Source organism: Melospiza georgiana, chromosome 3 (genome assembly GCF_028018845.1).
Source record: "Melospiza georgiana isolate bMelGeo1 chromosome 3, bMelGeo1.pri, whole genome shotgun sequence".
Taxonomy (NCBI): Eukaryota; Metazoa; Chordata; class Aves; order Passeriformes; family Passerellidae; genus Melospiza; species Melospiza georgiana.
This window is the reverse complement of record NC_080432.1, coordinates 14,330,282-14,352,841: the sequence shown is the minus strand read 5'-3', so window position 1 is coordinate 14,352,841 and position 22,560 is coordinate 14,330,282. Positions and strand designations below refer to the sequence as shown.

At 39.7% G+C, this 22,560-nt stretch overlaps 2 protein-coding genes across 5 annotated transcripts in view; one reads left to right on the top strand and one right to left on the bottom strand.

Moving 5' to 3' along the window:
• Window positions 1-752, top strand: part of VRK2 (VRK serine/threonine kinase 2) — a 36,539-nt gene extending 35,787 nt beyond the window's left edge. Inside the window, exon 14 of one of the 2 annotated variants that reach the window (XM_058021333.1) lies at window positions 232-752. In XM_058021333.1, coding sequence (XP_057877316.1) covers window positions 232-471 — 240 coding nt within the window. In that variant the 3' untranslated portion in view covers window positions 472-752. The remainder of the gene's footprint in view (window positions 1-231) is intronic. The other variant, XM_058021334.1, reaches the window with a different exon arrangement.
• Window positions 514-21,385, bottom strand: FANCL (FA complementation group L). Of its 3 annotated transcripts, XM_058021336.1 has the most exons (16): window positions 21,293-21,385; window positions 19,486-19,544; window positions 18,454-18,514; window positions 17,639-17,695; window positions 15,950-16,047; window positions 12,348-12,444; window positions 9,628-9,712; window positions 8,395-8,435; window positions 8,263-8,265; window positions 4,094-4,244; window positions 2,436-2,519; window positions 2,276-2,321; window positions 2,107-2,188; window positions 1,235-1,351; window positions 885-956; window positions 514-567 (listed from the first exon to the last, which is right to left on the bottom strand). In XM_058021336.1, exons 1-16 carry the CDS (start codon window positions 21,383-21,385, stop codon window positions 532-534), a joined length of 1,182 nt encoding a protein of 393 aa, XP_057877319.1. In that variant the 3' UTR covers window positions 514-531. The 3 variants fall into 3 exon arrangements, with proteins under 3 accessions (XP_057877319.1, XP_057877320.1, XP_057877318.1); XM_058021337.1 differs by lacking the exons at window positions 8,263-8,265; window positions 8,395-8,435 and adding an exon at window positions 6,909-6,917 and having other exon boundaries at window positions 9,638-9,712; XM_058021335.1 differs by lacking the exons at window positions 8,263-8,265; window positions 8,395-8,435 and having other exon boundaries at window positions 9,644-9,712.
• Between the last annotated feature and the right edge of the window lie 1,175 nt (window positions 21,386-22,560).

Here is a 22,560-nt window from a genome sequence, read left to right as displayed (position 1 = left end):
TAGAGTTCAATAGTAAATATGGATATGTCTCTTCAGGAGGTGTTTAACCATGCCTTATGTTACACACTTACCATACAATATCCATACAAGTATCAGTTCCAGAGGTAAGACTCTGTAAGGATTGCAATGCTTTCTCTAGGATAACCTAAATACCCCAACAGCATCTCTGGTTTTTTGATTCACATCTCACTTCATATTAGCTTTATAATCACAGCTATTTTTCCCCTGCAGGAAGACACTGCAAGAGAGCTGCCACCATTTGACCCCTACAGAATACTCTCAGAATCCCGAAAGAAACTCAATCACCTTGTAACTCCAGTTCCTGCAGCAGTGTCCCAGCCTGGTGCTGACACCACTCATCCCTCTCTCTCTGCTGTGTTTAAGCTTGCATTTGCTGATCAAACCTACCCCTACACTGCAGCTGTTCTGGTGCTTCTGGTGCTCATTGTCCTGTCCTTGTATCTGCTTTGATGTTGCTGTTCCTGTGTCTTCAGTGGGAGTGCAGTGGTGCTCCCACAATGCAGCTTTTTCTTAGAATTTCTTCATTGAAGATTTTAGTGTCAGGGGCTTGAAAAAGAAGTTTTTAAATAATCCTGTCAGTACAGGCCTTGTACAGGCAAGTTCTCATCAGCACTCAATAGTTATGGATTCTCTGAACAATTTGTGTTGGCTTCTATTTTAAATGTTGAGATTTTTTTTTGTTGTTTGTAACTGAACCTTTTGTTACAACATTAAAAAAGTGTTAAATACAATGGAGTATGGTCTTTAATTACTCTGGCATTAGTGTGGGGCTGTCTTTATACTGTGTCAGAAAACTTTTAGTTAAACACTGATGCATTTGCCTTTCCTACTCTAGTTCACTCCTACTCCATGGCTTTCCTTACCTTATTACAATAGGGACATTCACCAAAGATGACATTAAAGCTCTGTCTGCTGGTAGGAAGTCCTTGTAGCCACTGCAACACAAGAAGTGGTTTTAAAGTCACATTGGTTCCATCTCCAATTTAAGAAACATCTATTAATTACCAGAGTTCAGCTGATGAACATCTGACAGGGTACATGCAGTCAGCCTGTGGTTCCCTTTCCCAGAGAGCTGATGTAGGAATTGGGGGTGACAGGACACACGACTGCCACAATGTTCCTCATGGGCTCTTAGTGCAGAATGTACGTAGCAGTGCTTGTTGTGCAGAAGGTGCCAGCCAGCTGCTGGCAGCTGTGCCCCATGTCCCTTTACCTCATAGAGACAGGCCTGGTGGAAGGGCTGCCCACAGCGGGGATCGTCACACACGTGGTCAGGCGTGCTGCCCTCCAGCCGGTAGGCGTAGCAGATCCCACAGTCCTTGGCAAAGTCCTGCAACAACAGCAGGGCTGAAAGGCAGGCCTGGGCTGCTCACACACAAACAGCTTCACCTCTGGTTTTGCTTTTGCAGTTTTTGTTGGCTGGAATTACTGTTTTTTTGCCTTTAAGACATCCATGTTTATGTCACAATGGCTTAGAGTGACACTGGGTTCCAAGTGTGCAAGACTTGACTGGGTTATATTTCATCCCTTACTGAATTACATCTCATTCAACAAGTATTTTCATACTTTTGGGTGCTTTTTGTTTATTAACCACTATGATTTGTCATTAGACACAGATCAGATCTTAATTTAGAAGCTTCCTGAGTGAAAGCAAAGCTCGTAATCCAGTGTTAAAGCATTGTCAAAAATTAGTTCCCAGTTTGTTTGAAATGCACCAGTATTTGGATGGCCTCTTGTCCCCTCTAAGCAGCTCCACCTAATTAGAACTGAAGTCATCAACATCCATAACAGAATGTTTGGATTTTCCACATCTCATTAGCCACTCTGGAACATCCTCTTTTCCTTTTAATAGTGGAGCCTGTTATGAATGCCCTCACTGCTATGAAGGCCACAGGGAAGTGTGCACCTCTAATCAAAGGTTAACAAGCTCTGACAACTGTTGCTTGAAGTTCAGAAGTCCTTGTGACAATGAATTAATCCAATTACCTCTCAAAAGTCCCTGATTGTCCCTGGCTCTTAGAAAGTGACCATTTAAATGTGACTTATTCAGCAATAACGACTGATCATTAACCAAAACCAACTTACGTTTTTTTCCAACACAGCACGAGATGGAAACTCAATTCCTAGGAGTTCTCTCAAGTTCTGTAACAAGCTGACTTCTGGGTCCCTGTGGGTGGGAGAGGGGAGAGAAAAATCCACCTGAGGAATGGCAACACCGTTTGGGTTTCCAGCCTGCTTTACCAGGGACACTCACCACAAGTGCATGTTGTTGTTGAGTTTGGTTCTCAGGGGGTTCACTTCTGCAAACAGACAGGAATGATGGCATCACCCCAGTGAACCTCCCAGGCTCCAGGTGGGGATTGGGCTCAGAGATCTGAGTCCAGAGGAGAAACCAGTGGAATTTGCTGCCTTACCATGATCTGCTCCAAGGAAATAACACTCTGGAAGCATGTTTGGGTGGCGAGGATCAACCTCTATGTTCACTGAGACATTGTTCCCTGCAAGGAGAAAGCAAGGCCATGGGGAAGCTTTGCAGTCAAGGATTTGAAGAGGGAACCATTTTTAAAGGCAGTTTTAAATTGGTTCACTCAGGCTGGGTTTCGTTAGGATAAATAATAACAAAGTTGGGGGTGTCCAAATGACTGTACAAAATATCAGTATATAGCAAATACTTAATTTCCACAAACTGTAATTAAAAGTAGCAACTGATTAATTAAACCTGACAGGCTTGTGTTTCTTTCTTTTAGACTTGGCTTAACCTTTACACTTATTCAGAAAGAAACATAATCAACCCAAGCTAGATGACAACATCCATCCAAAATCTTGGTGAAAATTTAAAGGTAGAGACATGTAACTTACTAATTCATTTTCATCTTTTATAGTCAAAAAGAGAAGCCCAACCCCAATATTAAGCAGCAGAAGTCAGTCCCCTTCCCAGCAAATTCCAGGACTGAGACAACAAAGCTGTATTTTTGAAACAGCAAATATTTGGCTTTACAAGACCCCCCAGCATCCCTGGAAGGGGATGTTCCTCAGAGGGAAGCAGCTCCAAAACATCACAGCAGAGTCTTCTCTGAACAAGGCCAGGTAAAACCCAACCTTTTCTGTAATTAAAGCTGTGTTAAGCTCTCATCCTGGAAGAGGTGGGAATGAATGAAATCAAAGTTCAGTGGTAGCTGAAGGTTCTCTGTGCCTGATAACAAAAGGCTCAAAGCCCTGTCCCTCCTCTGCTCAGCTGCTCCAAGGCACTTTTTGAGGCTTTTCTTCCCTTTTCCTTGGCCTGTGGCAAAGGGCAGCAGGACCAGGACAAAGCCCCTCTGATGGCACACAAAGTGGTGCCTGACCCACACCATTCCAGCCACTTGCTGAACTTTTCCTGTCCTTCCCTCCAGCTCCTTCCTCCCTCCCTCTACAGCTGTCAGGGACAACGTGGGTCCACTCTGTATTCTCACATTTCAATTTGCTACTGGCGATGTAGATTTAGTATAATTATAAAATTCCTTATCCTGTGTATGTTAAGACCTTAAAATGTCAGAGATCAGCATATAAACTGAGGTACATTTTACAACTGAGTTCTTGACAGGGAAGCCTCATTTCTTTTTATTTCTGTTCTTTCCTCCTTTAACCCCCTTTTTCCCCTTGGGCTGCACTCTAATATTCCTTCCACTCCAGGACAGGATGAATCTAAAGTTTAAAACTCTGGAATTTGTGATTGAGGTAAGGGCTTCGCCTAAGCTGTTTTTTTACAAATACTGATTTTTCTGAGGTTAACATGTAAGTGCTCAGCTTGACAGTTCCATGTTCTTAATTCACAAATACACAAAGTTTTCCTGCAGAAATTTTCATTTATCTGACACCAGAAAGTTGTAATGAATTTCCCAAACAGAATCAGCATTCTGTTACGGAAAATTATTTTTTTTAATATGCAAAAGAAAAGTTCTAACTTTGGTTTTAAGTGCTGCTTTTCCTTTCCCAAACCCAAAGAAGCACCATCTGATAAGACAAGCAAAACAAACCAGCTCCCTGAGTTTTACTTCTCAAATCCACTGCATCCTTTTAAATCTTTTCCTACCTATTGCAATTCTCCTGCTTGTAGCGCTCCGTGTGGGATTTTCTGGCTCCAGCACCCATGTCTTCCCATCGATTTCATCAAGGGCATCCCAGAATTCCTTCAGCGACTCCAGTGCTGCCAGGAACTGGTTGTAAATGTCTATTAAGGAGTTCTAAGAAAACCAGAAATTTAAACAGATTTCATTGAGTTTCCACCAGCAGCCTGAGAGTATATTTTAAAACCAATTTATTCATTTAAGGAGTGTTGAAATCCATGTGTGTGTCCCAGTGTATCACGATAGCATTAAACATGGAATATTACCTAACAACCTGATCATTATCTCAAAATGAAGCAGTATAAAAACAGGTGCTTAAGATCAGCTTTCAAACCCTGTAAATAAGGCACAAAAAGGAGAAACCATCTAATAAGCAGAGGATTACACGTGGGGGATTTCAATATTTGAGAGTGGATTACATGGAATCAGAAATATCTTTCATTAGACAGGACAATATATAGGACAGCAATGCTAAAGAAATCTTTTGAAATTATCAGTGGGCAAAAAGAAGTCACCATTTCCCCAGGAAAAGACTTCTGCAAGAAGAGAAAACACTTCGTGGTCAACGGAATCCTTTGCAGGTGCAGATGCCCATTGAGGGACAGATTTCAAATATTTTGAGGTTCAAAAGAAAAAGCAAATTAAACATTATTTTCTCAGACAGGTATTTTTCTATGAATTAAACAAAATACAGAAGGAATGGTTTCCTTTAATCTGTAGTGATTATATTCTTCCTTTCTCACCTGGACAAAGAGCAGCAAATTATCTGAGTGTTCTCAGATGAAGAAATAGAATTTTTCTACATAATAACTTTTTATATTTTGTGCATGTGTATTTTAGAAAGAAACGGTGTAGCTTGGAAATAAAATGCTACATTTTTTCCTGCTGTTGTTAAATTATATTAAAGTAGGAAAGCACCTAAGCAGAGAAGTGTGAATTCTGCCAATCTCAAAATGTAACGCTTATTATCTTTAAAAGCATTTTGTTACTTTTATAATACCTGAAGTGATATAATAGTGTCAGTCACTTAACCACATCTTAGAGTATAGTATCTTCATCTTAAGTACTATTATTTCCAGTATTTTAATAATTTTCACACAGTCCTGAAATGTGATCTTTTGTGCTCTGATGACACTTAAATTAATAGCATAATTTTCTGGTACTTGCAACAGTTGCTTTCCATTTTGATTTTTTACATTTTTCTGTATCACATACAGATAAATCCTCTAATAATCATTTTTATCTTTATCTTCCGGGAATTCAAAGGGTTTCACTAGAAAAAAGAAACATCAAGGGATTATAACCCACAGATAAGTTTTAAAATCCAATTAATTTTAATACTAATTGTAATTTTTCAATGATGTTCCTTAAAAAGGTAGTTAAATCTTTTTCTTTTTTTTTCTACACTGTTCATTTGATCTTATTTGCATGCTTCACTGATGTTGCCAGCTGTCTCCTGCTCTATACGTAAATGCATCTATAGCTATTTAAATACATCACCTGCTTGTCATGCAAACCATGAAAACTCCAAGATTCCTTTTTATTTGATTACCAACTAATTTTTGGTCGCTGCCCAGCACTTTTAGAACAGCCTGAGATCACACTTTTCTTTGGTCTAAATTACACCGAGACCATTGTTAATAATGTCAAACAGCACAACTCTGTTCCCTGGCCCCCCTTGTACAAATGAATTAGAATTTGTGTGAAATATGTCAAAATTCCTTGGAAAACAAGACATTCCTCATTCAGGCTGTCAGTGCTGCTCACTCTCACAAAGCCAAACTGGTTCCTCCATCCTCCATAACCACCCTGGCTTTGGTGGGTCCCAGGAACTGTGACCCCAATGTCACCTCTGTTATCAGATCCATGGATCCCACATCCATTCCCACCACAGACTTTGTCCAGGGAAAATCAGATACTCTGAACCTCCAAGGGGAACACACCTTCTCTTTCACCAGGAAAGGATCATGAGGTTTCTCAACCTCTTTATTTCCATTTCTGTCCTCTGCACTCTCATCTTCCCCTCATCACCAGGACCTCTTCATGCCAATTCCTTTCTTCTTTCAATTCAAACATTCTCCCAAGCCCACCCTTACTGCCCATACACCATTCCCTCCAATCAAAGGAATAAGAAAAAATGGGAAAAAAAATCTCACTCTAATCTTGGTTCTAATTTCTAGAGCCACAGAGGCTGGGAAGAATAAAGACAAAATCTCGAGTCTGTGCCTGCCAAAAAACCAATGAAGCCTTCCAGGAACTTCTAAGAAGTGCTGTAACCTATATGGCTGTTCTGCCAAATTTCAAGCATCTGCTCCAAATCCTGGATGAACTAAATAGTGATCAAATGGTAGTAAAAAAAGTTCCAATTAAGATAAATACAGAACAACTGAATGCAACTTATTTTTCAAAAACAGATAAAAATGTAATCCTTATTTTGATATTTTTTGGCTAAAATTCTTCCTAACAGAAAATTTGCTTATCCAAAATTAAAACAACTGCAAAGCCCCCTAATAAGAAAGGTGGAATAGCCTAAACTATAGGTACCATTACCTTCTTGCCCTTCATGAATTAATAAATAAAATACAATTTAATAAAGCAAACAGTCATTAAATGGAAAAGGGATCACCTAAAGAATTTATGATTCTGTAGATTTGTTTGGAAACAGTTCCTCATCAACAGCAGTTTAACAATTTCCTCTCTCCTTAACAGAAATCAAGCCAAGACACAAGCCTGAAATCTTTATAAAGTGTCTTGTCAACCATCTCCATTTTCTGCATTTACAGCTGGTGCCTGTGAAGTTCCTTTGCCAAGAAAAAGCACAATTACGATGCTTTTTATTGTGTTTTCATCTAAATAACCCAAGAATAATCTCATTCCCAGCAGTCCACCTTCTGCACCTTGCATTCCTGTTTCCTTGCTGGCTGCTGCACGACCTCATTAGTCATTAATTTCCACTCCCATGACCTTCATGTAGCCAGCCAGGTGGGCAGTGGTCAGTCTGGAAACCTCACCCTGACAGGAGACACCCTGATTCTGCAGAACTGCACTTCCAGCGTGTGCTAAAACTGGAGACAGCACATTTATCTGCTTCTTTAGAAAAAGGCTATAACAGAAATAAGTAGATGTTCTTGCACTTGTCATTGAGAAGCACTCTGCATTTATTTGGCACTTAGAGCAGGAGCAGCAGCAGCAGCATTGCCCTTGGTGCTGATTTCTTACTACTCTAAAACGTCTCCTCTGAGCCAGAATCCACTGGCTGTTGCTGCTCATGCTGTGAGACACCTGCACTGGCTACTGGGCTTGTCATGACGCACAAAACCCCACCATCTTCAGCTTGACATTGTGCAAGTTATAATTATTCATCCAAATGAATATGTCAGAGCAGCAGCAGCAGACCTCTCATCAGAGCAAAAGAAAAATACATCAAAACATTATCAACCCAGCAGGAAGACAGGGACCATAAGGAAAATTACCCATTTTTAATATGGATGCCATAAAGCCATGTCTATTATTATACGGAAGGGGAAAAAAAAAAGAAGGAAAAAAAAAAACCAACAACCCCTCAAGTTTAAAATCCATGAGCCTGAAATAGGCAGCAGCACACACAAGGGGTGGGAAAGAAAAATCAATTACCTGCAATCTATTTATATTTTCTTTCATAGGAGTTTATATTCTAATGGTGCCATTGCACCAATTTAGTTAAGCCTTGTCAATTTACCCTTTAAAGGCGTAATATTAAAAGTTTAAGACCAATTGGTACCAAAACACCACGTTATTTCACTAGAGAAGAGGTGTAGCCTGTTCTTTTTCCCTTTTAGGAACCAAAATTTTCATGCACTTGAGTACCTGCTGAATTCTGCTGCCAGTGGTGTTGCAGCATTATCTAAGCTTAACCCATATTTTATCACGGTGTGAGGGCTGCTCGCCACAGTGATTCCCACACATTTGGAAAATAAACACAATTTACACAATTACCAAAGCCATTTGTCCCCACAAGTGTTGGGTTCATGTCACCCCCACACAAAAGGTCAATTTGCAAAAGCTGCTGTACAGCTGAAGCATTTCTGTCTGCTGGTATTTGGTTCAGGATTAGAGCAGGCTCTCTGCAGCTGGAATTATTTCATGATTTCAGAACAGGCTCTTCCCTTACACACAAACACCTTTTGTTCATGTTCTCAAATAGTCCCCAGGTAATTCTAACTGGAAGAAGATTTTAAGCATCAGAGTGTTGTATTTTTAAGAGAGGATTTTTCCTTGGCTGTAGTGCCAGTATCAGTATATCCACCCCCATTTTTAACTTGTCAAAGGCTGCTCCATGTCAGGTTTTTCCAGAACATTTTATTAAAACACAAGTCCATCTTTAAAATTACTAACAGTAAACACAGAGAAGGAGTCACTGTCAGGGATGTTCGAAATGTTGTTAATTTGAGGCAACATAAATTGCAAGGCTGTAAATTAATAAAACACTGTTCAAAATATGTATTAAGTTTGAGGTTAAAAACAGCACTTGAAATCCTGGCAGAGTGTAGGGACTCCAGTAAAATTCAAGGGAAAAACATTTATTTAAACTGCTCCAAACCATATCAGACAATCAAAACCTAAACTTACATAAATAAATACATTTTTCATTTGCAGTGGTTGATCTTTGCAGTTGTTTCCTCTCAATATTAGTGGGCCTGAGGTAACACACAGAACCTTGAGTTCTGCAGAAAAATTATATGCCCAGCTTAAATTCATCCTGCTGCAACCTCCCAGCCATGTTCCCCATGTAAGTTTTTATTTATTGCTCGGTAGAAACCCTTGTGAGAATTAAAATTACAGGTGCAATCATTTATGTAAAAACTATTTTCTCAATTTAATGAAATATGAATTATTTTCCATATTCAAATTAGCTTGTATCTGAGCAGTGACATTTAAATTCATTTAGTAAAGCACACATGCACTATTCAGGAAGAAAGGTACATGAAATAATGTGAAACACCCACAAAAGACAGTTAGTTCTTCATAGCAGCAATATCAGTTAAACTAAGAAATTAGAATTTCATTAAATACTTTCCTAGATTGATTATAACTGGAAAAGTTTTATTAAGTTATGAAAGCTCTATAGGATAACAAACTGGGGAAAACTCTATAGGACAACCAACTCCTCTTTTCAATGTCTGTCAGCTTTAGAGGGTGTTTCTTTTCTAGAAACAATAATTTTTTCTACATTTCACTTTCTTTGCACTTTCCCACCATAATTCCTGGAGAATTGTTTGTCACATGAACAGCTTAAAAAAAAAAAAAACCAACCAGTACATACAACATGCAAGATAAATCTCATGGCAAGGAAGATATTTAAGGTACTGTGATAAGGAATATGGAATTCAGTGCTATTACATTTTTATGAGCATGTACAGAAATAAAATGCACACAGGGAGAAAAGCTGGAGGTAAAAACCAAAGCCAACCCCTTGTTACCACCCCTCCATGGCATATGTATTTTTATTTAAAAAAGCTGCCTAGTCCAGCAGTTACCTGTGGCATCCAGGAAACAGCAAATGGAACAGGAAAATCCACAAGGCAATCTGGTGGTTCTGTGGGATACTGAGGGAGGGAAGGAAAAAAACAGTTTGGGATTTTTTTCTCTTAGTGATTTAAAGTCAGACTGATACTCAGCTGCCAAATTTGATAACAAAATATGAGCACTTCAAGCATCTTGAGAACTTGGCTCTGAGAGGAAACAGTATGTAAAGAATTTCCAGGAATAATTATGAATGTTAATTATCATTTAAAGAAGAAAGCTACATGTAAATGTTTTATTTATCAGTATTTAGTAAAGGCAGGAGAATCCCAATTTTCTGTGTTCAGTGGTCACAAAGGAACATTAAAGAAACCTTAGGAAACAAAGCATGAAATATTTTTTTACAATTTCTCCTCAATTATACATACTAGAAACCAAAGTTTAAAAATCAAACACCCCTTCCATGAGTCAAGAACTAATTTTCATTTAAGCTGAACTATTTGTTCTGAATGGTAACATTTTGTTTTTTAAAACTGAAAGTAATGCAGAGTACTCAACTATTAAGAAAGAAATGAGTGAACATAGACCAAAATAAATAAAACAAAACTTGATCCAAATTAAGAGACAACAATAAGAAAAATTTTTAAAAGACTGTATTAAAAAAAAGAAGCTATAAAATGTTTGATAACTCCATGACATCTTAGCTTATTACAGTTACAATCAAATGTGTGTGTCAGAAGTTATCCTATTTTTCTTAGGCAAATTTAGGCAACTATTAAATACAATATTTATATTGGTTTTCTGAGCATGCAGCTAACTTTATCTAGAGAAAGCATTTTCATAGCCCTTGCCAGATCATTCAGATAATTACCAAAGTGTCTTAATTACTACACATCAGGCAAATCCTTCCAGTGGCCTGTTTGAAGCCTTGGGGTCTGAAATGCTCCTGCACAGATCTTAATCAAAGAAACAGCATAACAGAAATAAACACACTTTTATTAAAGCATCTTATCAAAAGAAATGCCTGCCCAAAAAAGACTTCAGCCAAGTCTCCTCAAATGCAGTGTCTGTGTGTATGAAGGCAAATCAAATCCCCAGGTCACCAGAACAGTATTTCACACACAAATTTTGTCTGGCAAGTTTAAATGCCAGACATGGTTTACAAAGGACAAGAAATTGATCCTTCATCATGAAAAATACTTGAAAACAAAATGAAAAAAATGAAAACAAAAAGAAAAAGGATGATTACTTATTAAAACAGACAAGTCTGATAATCTAATCTTTTTGTTACATATATCTTTAATTGTTAGATGGTGTTTTTTCTGCTATGAGTATTCAGCAATTTTATTACTATCAAATGAGGAATATTCAGCTATTTTATTACTATCAAAAACCCCACAAGTTTGCACAAGGACAGAAACTGGGAATCTCCATTCCCTCAGGACACTGCTAAGTTAATGCTGAACAGAATCAGCCAATGCACCAGTGTCAGTGTGACCATGGCAGCTGCTTGGGAAAAATGAATGTTTCACTGTAATTTGTTCTGCATTTTTATACTTTCAAATAGTTAAAATATTTTACTTCTATTGTCCTAAGAGCAAAAAAGCCTTAGGGCAACAGGTTGCACCAAATTTCTAGTGTCACACAAAGCATATTTATCCCTTATAAACAACACAACCTGGTTCCTCTCCTTGCACATTAAATAGCCCATAATTGCACTTCCATCAGTGTATTTAATAATGGACTGACTAGCAAATTAATTATGCAGTCATTACTCTCTGCATATAGGACAGTTTTACTCTTTCTAAAAATCCACTGGAGCAACACTCATTCCCAAACAGTATTTTTCCCCTACAAAGGTAAAGCTTGTTCATGTTATGCAAGACTAAAAAAATTTTAAAAAACCTCCTGGTTTGTAAAGGAATACAGGAGGCCTGTGAAGATGGGATCTCATCCTACAATACCATGTCCCTTCCTCGTGCTTTCAAGATTATAACTTGAGCTGATGGATCACAGATAGTTCCAAACAACAACATCCAGACGCTTTTAGATCCCTTTTGCCCCTGGACTGATTTTCTGAAGACAACAATTATTGCCAGGCAATTGTCACCACACAGCCTGAATATTCACAGTCTCTGGTGGGAGATTTATGCCTTGAAATGAGACATTCTATGAAGAAATGTTGTAATTTGAGTTCAGTGATAAGTACCAGGAAGAATTAAATTTTTTCTCTTTCTGCAAATGCCATGGGTTTGATTTGCAAGTACTGTCAAAATGAGACATTTATTTAGACTAAAAAGAAATAATTTTTCTGACTGACTTGAGTTTTTCATAAATCTTTACATCTCTGACTTTAACAGCAAGACTTGTTAATAACCAACCCAACATCCTCTAATTCTTGTTCTGTGCACAGTCTCTGGATGGAGTGATAATGAAGGAAAGTCTCCCAGATGGCTTTGTCAGTAATCCAGTAAAATGAGTACAATATCAAAGTGTTTTTCATGTGATGCACAGATGCATCTTACAGATAACCATAATCCAATATTAATTTTAAATATAGCTAGTCTGAAAACTCAAGGAAAAAAAAAATTAACTGACCTATTACCTTGCAGAACAGACACACCTGCAAGCACACCAACCCTCTAAAATCCTAATGAATTAAGAAAAATCAATATATTGCAAGGAAGCCTCAAGATATCTTGTCCCACATCAATTTACCTTTGCATTTAACTTGAGAGTGATGAGATGCTGCCGACCACAAGAGTCTTCAGCTTTTAACTTGACTGTGCTCAGCCCAGCGTCCACATAGGCCACTCTGGAAGAGAGAAGAAAACTCTGAGAGCCCTGCAGTTTGCAATACCCTGATTAGTCTGTTACAAATATTAATCAGAAGGAGCCCTGTATGCCAAGCATTTCTGCTGCTGCAGATTTACTGCTGTTAATACACCAGGCTGGTGCTTAATGCAGCCATATATCTCAGGGTTATTTACAGAGTGTGTCAGGGCTCACGCTGTGGTCAGTGAGCACCGGGTTGCATTTTCCATCAGCGGAACCTTTGACACACACAGCGTGTTCCTGTCAGCCTCTGCTTATGTACACATTAAACTTCCTGTCAAATCTTTGATCCATTTCTGCAGTTTCTTACTCTACCAGACTTTTATGCTCTTGATTTGCTTTTCTCTTCAATGAAGTTCTCTTCTATTATCAATGCTATTATTGTGGGAAATTCAGTGCATATTGGTTCATATTCCAAAATTGATTTTCTGCAGAAAATAGTACCTGAACAGGTACAAAATGAGTTATTTATTATGATTTGCCTTCATTTCATGACAGTTTTACACTCTATTCATGCACCCTAGCAAGCAGAAAGTATATACTAAATGTGAAAAAGAAGTTTTAAAACTTCTGACTCTTTGCTTAAGATGTCACTGGTTCATGTCTCCCACCACAATGAAGATGGATACAATTGTAAAATATATTGTTCTCTACAGGTGGATTCTGCTTAGTAGCATCAACAATTGCCAAAATGGTTCAAACCTCCCCATATATTTACCAGTAAACTGGGCATGTGGATATTTTGGCATTTTTACTATGTCATTCCTGTGTAAAGATAAAAAGCAGTCCAAGGTAATTGCCCAGCTTATCACCCAGACTGATGGAAAGGCCTAACAGAGTTCAGAGGGAGCATCTGCTTGCTGGCCTAAACAACATTTATTTTTTTAAACCACCACATACTAGAAAAATCATGTGGTTCTCACAAGTGAAGCTGGCAACAGAGTTGTAGAGGCCTGTGGAAGAAAAAGCAGATGTACCCTAAAGGGTTGTACACCCCTAGGAAGGAAGTGAAAAGAAGAAAATTGTCTACAAAAATAGACAATATTTTAGACAATATTTCCCTCAATAGGAGGGAACTGAAAAACATTCATGGAAAAAGCAGTAGCGGTAATAAGAAGGGAGAGAGAGATTATTTAATGTTTAATGCTGATTAATGCAATATTAAAGAGACCTGCAGATTTCTGGGAGCATTTCTCCACAACAGCTGAATGAAAAGACAAGTCATGATAAAATGTAATTCAACTGGAGCCAGTTAAACTTGATATACTTGGAAAAAATTAGAGGATTCTTCCTTGAACTGGGGGGAAAATCATCATTACTCCTGCTTTGTTCCAACTTTACCTCAAAAGTGTATCAGAGTCCTATAAAGATGAGAAACCACCTCTATAGCACCCCTCCATCTGCTGCTTCCTGGGCTGGGGGATTCCTAAAGCAGCAGCTAAGGCCCAGCATGGATACTGCAGTGAAAAATGCAGCAGTGTCCACAGCAAAGCACAACTGCTGCCTGCAAAGAGCCACAGCAAAGGAAAACAAAAATGAAATTATTAAATTAAAATTAATGGGATGATACCAAGGTGTCTGGGATTTTACCTGTTCTGACAATCATCTTGTTTGGACCACTTCAATCTCGATTTATAAGATAAGGATGGATTCTTTTAGTTTAAAGTCACACTTTTTGTATAACCATATAAAGATTTGCGTACATAGGTAACATTTCACTTATACAGACTTTTGTTCCTCTGTAGGCTCTGTCATTTTATCACAGAAAAAAAATTAAAAAAGGAATAAAAAGAATTAGCATAAAGATGGAAAGCCTTAGATAAATCTCTGAAGTCCAGCATAACACACAAATGACTGAGAGCACAGGAGCAGGCAGGATTCCCTGGAAATGGAGAAGGCAAGAGAAGAAGATACTTTGTATAAAATAAATGGGAAAGTATCAGGCATAAGAGCTTTGAGACAACATGGACTTAAGAGATACTGGCAACATTTTTGAATCCCTATGAGGGTTATAAGAGGTTTTTTATAGTTGATAATTTGCCTTCCACTGCCACTGGCTCAACCAGCTTGAATAAGGGGAAGTATTAGAAGAGCCTTTCCTGTAACTTTACTCCTGCAGTAGTATCTCTTTCTCCCCAGTTAAAATCTTTCAACTTTTTTTTTTCTCAGTTAGATTTGGGTGCAGTCAGCTCCCAGCAGACCAAAAACTTGCTAGGAATGAGTAAATCTGGGGTACACAACAAGCAAGGGTTTTTCCTAAGAAAAATCCTTAACTAAAGCTCAAGGTGTGAGCAGTGATCGCTCCTCGCTGGCAGCACCAAACACAGACAGCTCTGCTGAAAGATGATTGCAGGATGTTCTTAACTGCCATGCAAATAAAGCATCACCTACAACTCAAAACCAGCCTCAGTTAAGAGGCTTCCTTAGAGAGTCACTTCAGTGCTAAAAGCACTCTGGAATCAAAGGTGTGACTTGCTAATGGACTCCACATGGCCTGTCCAGGTTATTCTCCTTCCAAGCCAGAGCAAACCTGATGTGATTCCCTATGTGCAGCACAGTCCCTTGATCAGGGACTGATTTCCCCAAACCTTCTTCAAGATTTTGGGGGTTGTTTTTTTTTCACTGGTGTTTTGTTTTTTATCCATTTTGGGAGAGCAAACACAATTGAAAATTTACTTCTCATGTGTTTAGGAAATTTTACCTCATATTCTCGGACTCGACTCTGTGAAATTTGAGTATGGCACAATTTCATATTAGCAATGGCAACCACTGACAAAAGCTTCAGCTGATTTCTCAAGGGTGCTTTCAATCTTTAAATAAAAGTGGGCCTTGAAATTCCCACTTAGTGTTAATCACATGTTGTTTATCTATATAGAAATCAGGTGGGAAAACTCAAAACTATTCTTACACCTAAGGCTTCTTTATTTCATTTAGCACAAGATACACCTGTTAAAGTTTTGGCTTGAGAGCTTTTCATATTCTCCCCTCCACTCATGAATTTTTTGGGTAGATTTTACTTTCTGTGGAATAAATAATAAACTCCTCTAAGAAGACCCTTGGGCTGAAAGAGCAGGTTCTTTAAAAGTTATTATGCTAATTCTAAAAAAAGTATGAAATGTTTTTAGGAAAGCATAAAGGTAAATGATGATCAACCATAGGGTTAGTCACAACCAGCTGTACAAAATAGGGAAAAGAAAACTATAAATATTAACATTAAATATGTTTAATATACCAGTAGTTCATAGGTCAAAGAAGAAATGATTTCTTAGTAGTGTATCACCTTTCAGCTCAGTTATTTGAGACAGAAAATATGCCTAGAGCTGATACAGGTTTTTTGGGTGTTTTTAATTTAAAAACAAAGCAAAATCAGTTTCTGAATAGGGTAAATGAACAGAACAAGTACATTTGATGTGTTCAGCTCACAAATACAAAAGAGGAACAGATATTCTAAAGATAATGTTTGTTAAGAACTAAAACAATCATACCTATTCCAGCCCAGTATTTCTAGATCTCTGACAAGGCAGGAGTAGTATTCTGGAGGCCTTGGAATGTGCAGGTCTTCTGTGTTCTTTAAAGCAATTTCCTGTTTAAAAGAACATTAAAAACATCATTAAGAGCAATTTCAATATTTTTGCATCTATTTAGCCATGTGATTTCTGCAATTCATTTGGAAATATTAAGCTTATGTAAAATTAACTGTACACTGCATTTGTTTTGTTATAGCCTCCAGCTAAAGCAGACAAAGAAGCTGTTTGGTAAATTACTTCAGATACTGGTAATGAAAACATCTGCAATTTAAAAAAACCCCACAGATGTTGACAACGGAGTCTTCAGATGCAAATATCAAATGTGCCTCTTTTTCAGCTAATAAATCTGAAGTCAAGCATCTTGACTGAAAGAACATTTCAAAGGAAGGTTCTATTAAGCCCACAGCTGTCTCCTGGGCTCCACTGCCACAAAAGACAACACATCTATGATATTCCCCATATTTTTAATATTTATATATATATATATACTTTATATAGCAATCAAAAAACAAAATCAGTTTCTCAGTTTTAACAACACAGGATCCCTTGGAGTAAGTTTTGGTGCAGACACTCTTCAAGAATGCAGTAACGTTTCAAAAAGAACTTTTTATCAAAAAGTTAATGTTACTGTGAAAAATAAGCCCTAACCATGTGTTTCAGTTGTGTTGTGCTACTTGTTCTTTGAAAGTGCATTTGAGCTAAAATTATGCTTACAGAACACATACATTGATGACATTTAAAGTTATTAATAATTTAAATGAAAATATAATTTTTAAGACAAGTTTAACAATAATTCTTGCCCAGGTCTCCTTTACTGTTGTCAGTGTTTTCACTCTCTGCAGTAACTGAGAACCACTATTTTGCTATTTTGAATGAACTATACTTTGACTGCATTCTCATTTTCTGAGTGCTTGTGTAGGCAGGCAAATAGATTGGAACAACTATTATAAAGCTTTCCAAAACAGACATTCTTACTTAGGTCTATTCCAAGCATAGCAGAGCAGCAGTGTAATGCCAGGAGGAATTTCTGCTGTGGTTTTGAAGAATACTTCCTGTGTTTTATTCCTCAAGTAAAGTAGGTTGGATGAAGTATTCATCAGCAAGAATGCTCACAGAAAAATGTTTTACTAATAGATAAGAACTCCCAGTTACATGTTGATTAAAGGTTTGCTACTCTTCAACCCCAGACCTGAAAAACTTTTAGAAGAAGAATAAATAGCAGCCTCTGAAATATTAGGGGAAAAAAAAAGCTTCTGCATTTATTTGTCAAATTGTTAGTCAGGTGAAAGCACCTTCAGCAATCCACTGACTTCACAGCCCATTGTATAATTACAGGCCTGCTTTACCATCTAGACAATGACAGGAATTCCAAGAATATCACTGTAAAGAGGATGGCTCTACACTGAGATTCCTTGCTGGGTTTTAAATTTTTTATAGCACTCCAACTTCCAAAGAATAAAGTCACTTAAATCCTAAAGGATATTTATACAGCTATTACATGAACAGCATAAATACAAAATCACCTCTTCTTAATAAATAAATAAAAAAGAGCTATATATCTACGGGACAGTAATCTATAAAACACTGAAAGTGAAACCCAAAGCTCTAAGAGCATCCCATGTCCCACACACATATTCTGCCACTCACCAAAACAGTTTTCAGCTCCACCATAAAGCTGACAAGGTCTGGGCAGCTGTGCAGCCGCTGGAGAAAAGAGAGGGTTAGCTAATTTTCTGCAACTTCTGGTGCTTCAGCCCAACTGTTTTTCTGGTATTGTCAAACCAAACATAAAAAAAGACCAAGTGCATTCCACATGTTTAAATTACACAAGAGAAATTCCAGGAAACTTAACTGAGAATGAAACATCCTCTGGCAGCACTCATTTATGGATTTATTGAGATACAGTGTCTCAAGCAACACCTGTGGCAAAGGCTCCTCCTTGGAAACAAAGTATTCCTTGGGACTCCAAACACGCTGCATCCTCACTCCAAAGCTTCCTTTGGATACTGAGATGCAATTTAGATCCCAAGAATGAACTGATTCTATTAATAATTAATGTGAATTCCCTCCTTTGCATTGTGTACAACTTGTAAAAAAGTAAATACATTTTTAAAAAAGACAAAATCTGTTCTAATTGAGAGACTAAAGAAAAATTCCAGTAAAATGTCATAAGTCATTTATTAAAAATTGTTCTAGCCTGATCTCAAAACACAGAAGTGTAAAGGTTGAACAAAAATAAATATTTACTAAATTCTATCCATTTCTCATTATATTTACTTGTGAATCCTCAGACATTTAAAAATAAATCTTGGCTCTAGGGTGAAAGGAAGATTCTTTAACCCTTTTAGAATAGGTGTGCAAGCACAAGACGTCACAGAATCATTATAAACAAAGATTTAAGACTATTTAATAATAATAATAATAATAATAATAATTAAATAAGTGGTTTTAAACTTGTATACCTGCTTCAAAACGTGCCGGTAGCTGTGCAGGATCCTCTTCAGCCGCCAGCTGCACTCTATCCTGGACAAACAGAGTTTGTGCACATTTCAAACCCACACTACATCATCTTTCAAAGGCAGAAAGCCTTCTAAACACAACAGCTTTTCTTGGAGAAAAACAAAGGAAGGAAACAATACTTAAAACTCTGTTCAAAGTTACTCAAAACTTCCAAATGTCACCATGCTAAAGCCCATTAAAAATTAAGCATCAACCTGCAAAAGCCTGCTCTGTGCTGAAAACAACAACATCATTCATGCAAGTGAGTGTAACTTCATAAAATACACTAATATTTAAAAGTGATAACCTGCAAATGTCAAAGTTACCTGTAATGCAGTTTTAATTACCCAGCCTAGAATGCAATAAAGCCATGGAATGCCACATCTGCTCCCAGTTTGGGGCTGGCCTAGGCAGAGCTGTGGAATACAAAGTTAAAGCCCACCCATGTACATGGATTTGCCTCTTTCACCCACTTCCCACAGACTGCTGGGATAAACACAGAAATGAGAACAGGGCTTCTAAAGAAAGTTGGGTCATACCAATTAATAGAAACAGCAAACAGAAAATGAAGTTAAAAAGCTCTGTTAACCATCATTGCTTAAATTGCTTACATAATTGCTTAAATTTACAACTTTGCACTGAATTAGCTGTTTCCCAAATGGTGACATAGAAATGATCTATAAATACAAATTATATAAAAAATATAATTTTTCCCAAGTACATTGCTTCATATATGTAAATACAACCAATTAATTACAACATGTTTCAAAGTTAATTAACAACTAAATATTTTGATATAGGCAATGCTTATTGTCAGCATTTATTACCACTGATGCTGTGCAATTTTGTTGCAAGGTTAAGCTGAAACCAGAGATAATTAATTAATAACACTGATATTGGAAAAAATAATAACTCATTTTCATATCCATTATTGCTTTTATCAATATTAACTTTGTTACATCACACTTAGAAATTAGTAGCATAAATTCTCTTACTTGGCATTTTTCAATTGCAAATCCACTGGTAGCAGTATCCTGATGTGGAAGTTTCTACCCTTGAAAAGAAGTATTTAGTTAATAGGAAGGTCAGAAAAGAAAAATATTAGACACTTGTGGGAAGGATTCCTCATCAGATCAGCTACTAAGAAAGAAAATTAGTCTTTTCTGTCTTTCAGGAATATTATTCAGAATCTCTTTCCTTAGGGATAAAAAGCAGTATGAGTGACAGGCACAAATAATGTTGATTTTAATTCTGAAGCACTCTTGACCTTTAATTCACAATATTCAGTAAAAACTCTTCAGCACATCACATTTCATAAAGCAAACATAACACCTTTCAAGAGAAAAATAAACCTTATCCAAATCTGGACAAGACAAAAACATATCATTTAATCCAAAACATGCTACTGTACACGAAAGTTTGTCTCCAACTCCAGTAAGACAAAACAGATGCTTATCATAAAAGCAACCACACTGAAAAGAACCTTGGGCACTGATCCACAGCACATTTCAGCAGAGTTTTACAAACTGTAAACAAAAGCAGCCCCAAGTACATAAATTTAATTTTTTTTCTTGTCAGTGCAATCCACATGAGGCAGCTTCTAAATACCCCCTACTTGTATTTTCATTCCTTATTGAGGTTCTCCCTCTACTTTAATAAAAGTGAAATAAAGTCAGTGAAGCCTCAAAGCAAAGGGGGCAGATAAGTTATCCTAAAACTTTTATTCCAGATCCTACCCCAGCTCAGGACACCTTGAAGTTGGGGTACTGGATCCCCAGCACAAGCAAGACATGGACATGCTGGAGTTAAGCCAGGGAGGAGCTCTGAGGGTGACCAAAAGCTCAAAGCATCTCTCATGCCAGGAGAGCCTGAGGGAGCTTGGACTATTTAGCCTGGAGAAAAGAGGGATCATGGATGACTACAGAAGGTACAGCCAGATCTGAGTGACACACACTGACAGGTGACAGAAATACAGGAAATATCTAAATGGAATGGAAAAAAACCCTTAAATAGTTAAGGGGGGATCAGAAACTGGAAGAAGCCATCTAAGAGGTTGCACACTCTTGGTCGGAGATATTCACAACGCGGCTGCAAATGGTCCAAAGCAACCACTTAAGGCAGAGGACCTCCAGACGTTTCTTTCAATCTCAATGTCAATTACATTTTTGACAATGCTAGTGGACACAGCCCACGTCTTTTGCCATCTACTTAGAGGAGTAAAGCCCCACGCTATTTCTAAATTAAAATGCACCCGTTCAGAGCTCTTTGTACGTGATATTTTAAGGAGCCACAGCTGCACAGTGTCAGTGCAGGCAAAGCCGGGCTCCTCACGCTGCCTCAGGCGCTGTTCTGCCCCGGCACCGCGCTTTCCACATCCCGAAGGACGATGCAGCCGCTTCAGCTGAAGCCTCAAAAGTAAATGAAAGGAAAACACCCATCACCAGTCATTTATGTCAACTTTTACCACAGGCCATGAACGCGGGTACATTCAGCCTTGCCCCAAAATCACTTTTGTCAGCACAACTAACCCAGCCCAGAAGGCAGCAGGAAACCATTCCCGGGGCAAACCCGCGGGACGGCGGCGGGAAACGGCACTCCCCAATTCACATTGCCGGCGGCTCAGTCAGGAACCCCGGCAGGCTGAACCCCTCAGAGCCGGCAGGGCGGGAAACGCTTCCCCCTCAGAGCCAGGCGCGGCACGGCGGGAAGCGGTCTCCCTCCCAAGACCCGGCAGAGCGGGAAGCACCCTCCCTCCACCTCAGAGTAAGGTCCGCCGGCCGAGCGGCGCCCGGGCCGCGGTACCTGGGCCGTGACAAAGCCCTCGTAGGCGGTGCCGTGGCGGTCCTGCGGCAGCAGCAGCGGGCATTGCCGGAGCAGAGCCCGCGGCCCGGCCATGTTCCCGCCCGGCGCCGCCGCCGTTCGAACGCGAGGCCCCGCCCCTGCCCGCGGGCGGCGCACGCGCCTGAGAGAAGGGAGGCAAGGGGCGGGCGCGTGAGGGGCGGCGCGCCACGCTGAGGGGAGCGCACCTGAGGACCGGGACCTGCCGCTGAGGGGAGCGCACCTGAGCATGTCACTGAGGGGAGGAGCGCACCTAAGAGGAGAGCACCCGAGGAGAGGAGCACACCTGAGGGGGGAGTACACCCCAGAGGAGGGTTGTGTCGCTGAAGGGAGCACACCTGAGGAGGGGGGAGCGTACCTGAGGGGTGAGGTGCCGCTGAGGGGAGCGCACCTGAGGGGGAGCACACCTGAGGTGAGGGTTGTGTCGCTGAGGGGAGTGCACTTGAGGAGAGGGAAGCTCACCTGAGGGGGGAAGCACACCTGAGGTGAGGGTTGTGCCGCTAAGAGGAGTACCCCTGAGGGGACGAACACACCTGAGGGGACAAGCGTGTCACTGAGGGGAGGAGCACACCTGAGAGGAAGATTGTGTGGTTGAGGGGAGTACACCTGAGGAAGGGGAAACTCACCTGAGGGGGAAATACACCTGAGGTGAGGGTTGTGTCGCTGAGGGAAGTACACCTGAGGGAGGGAGCACACTTGAGGGGACAAGCGTGTCACTGATGAGAGGAGTGCACCTGAGAGGAGGGTTGCGTGGCTGAGGGGAGTACAGGTGAGGAGAGGGCAGCCTACCTGAGGGGTTAGATGCCACTGAGGGGAGCGCACCTGAGGGGGAGCACACCTGAGGTGAGGATTGTGTCGCTGAGGGGAGTACACCTGAGGGGGGAACACACCTGAGGGGACAGGCGTGTCACTGAGGGGAGGAGAGCACCTTAAAGGAGGGTTGTGTCACTGAGGGGAGCGCCTCTGAGGGGGGAGCACACCTGAGGGAAAAGCACACCTGAGGTGAGGGTTGTGTCGCTGAGTATACCTGAGGGGGGGAACACACCTGAGGGGACAAGCGTGTCACTGAGGGGAGGAGCGCACCTGAGAGGAGGATTGTGTGGCTGAGGGGAGCACAGCTGAGGAGGGGGGAGCACACCTGAGGTGAGCATTGTGTCGCTGAGGGGAGCACACCTGAGGAGGGGGAAGCTCACCTGAGGGGGGACCACACCTGAGGGGAGGAACGCACTCGA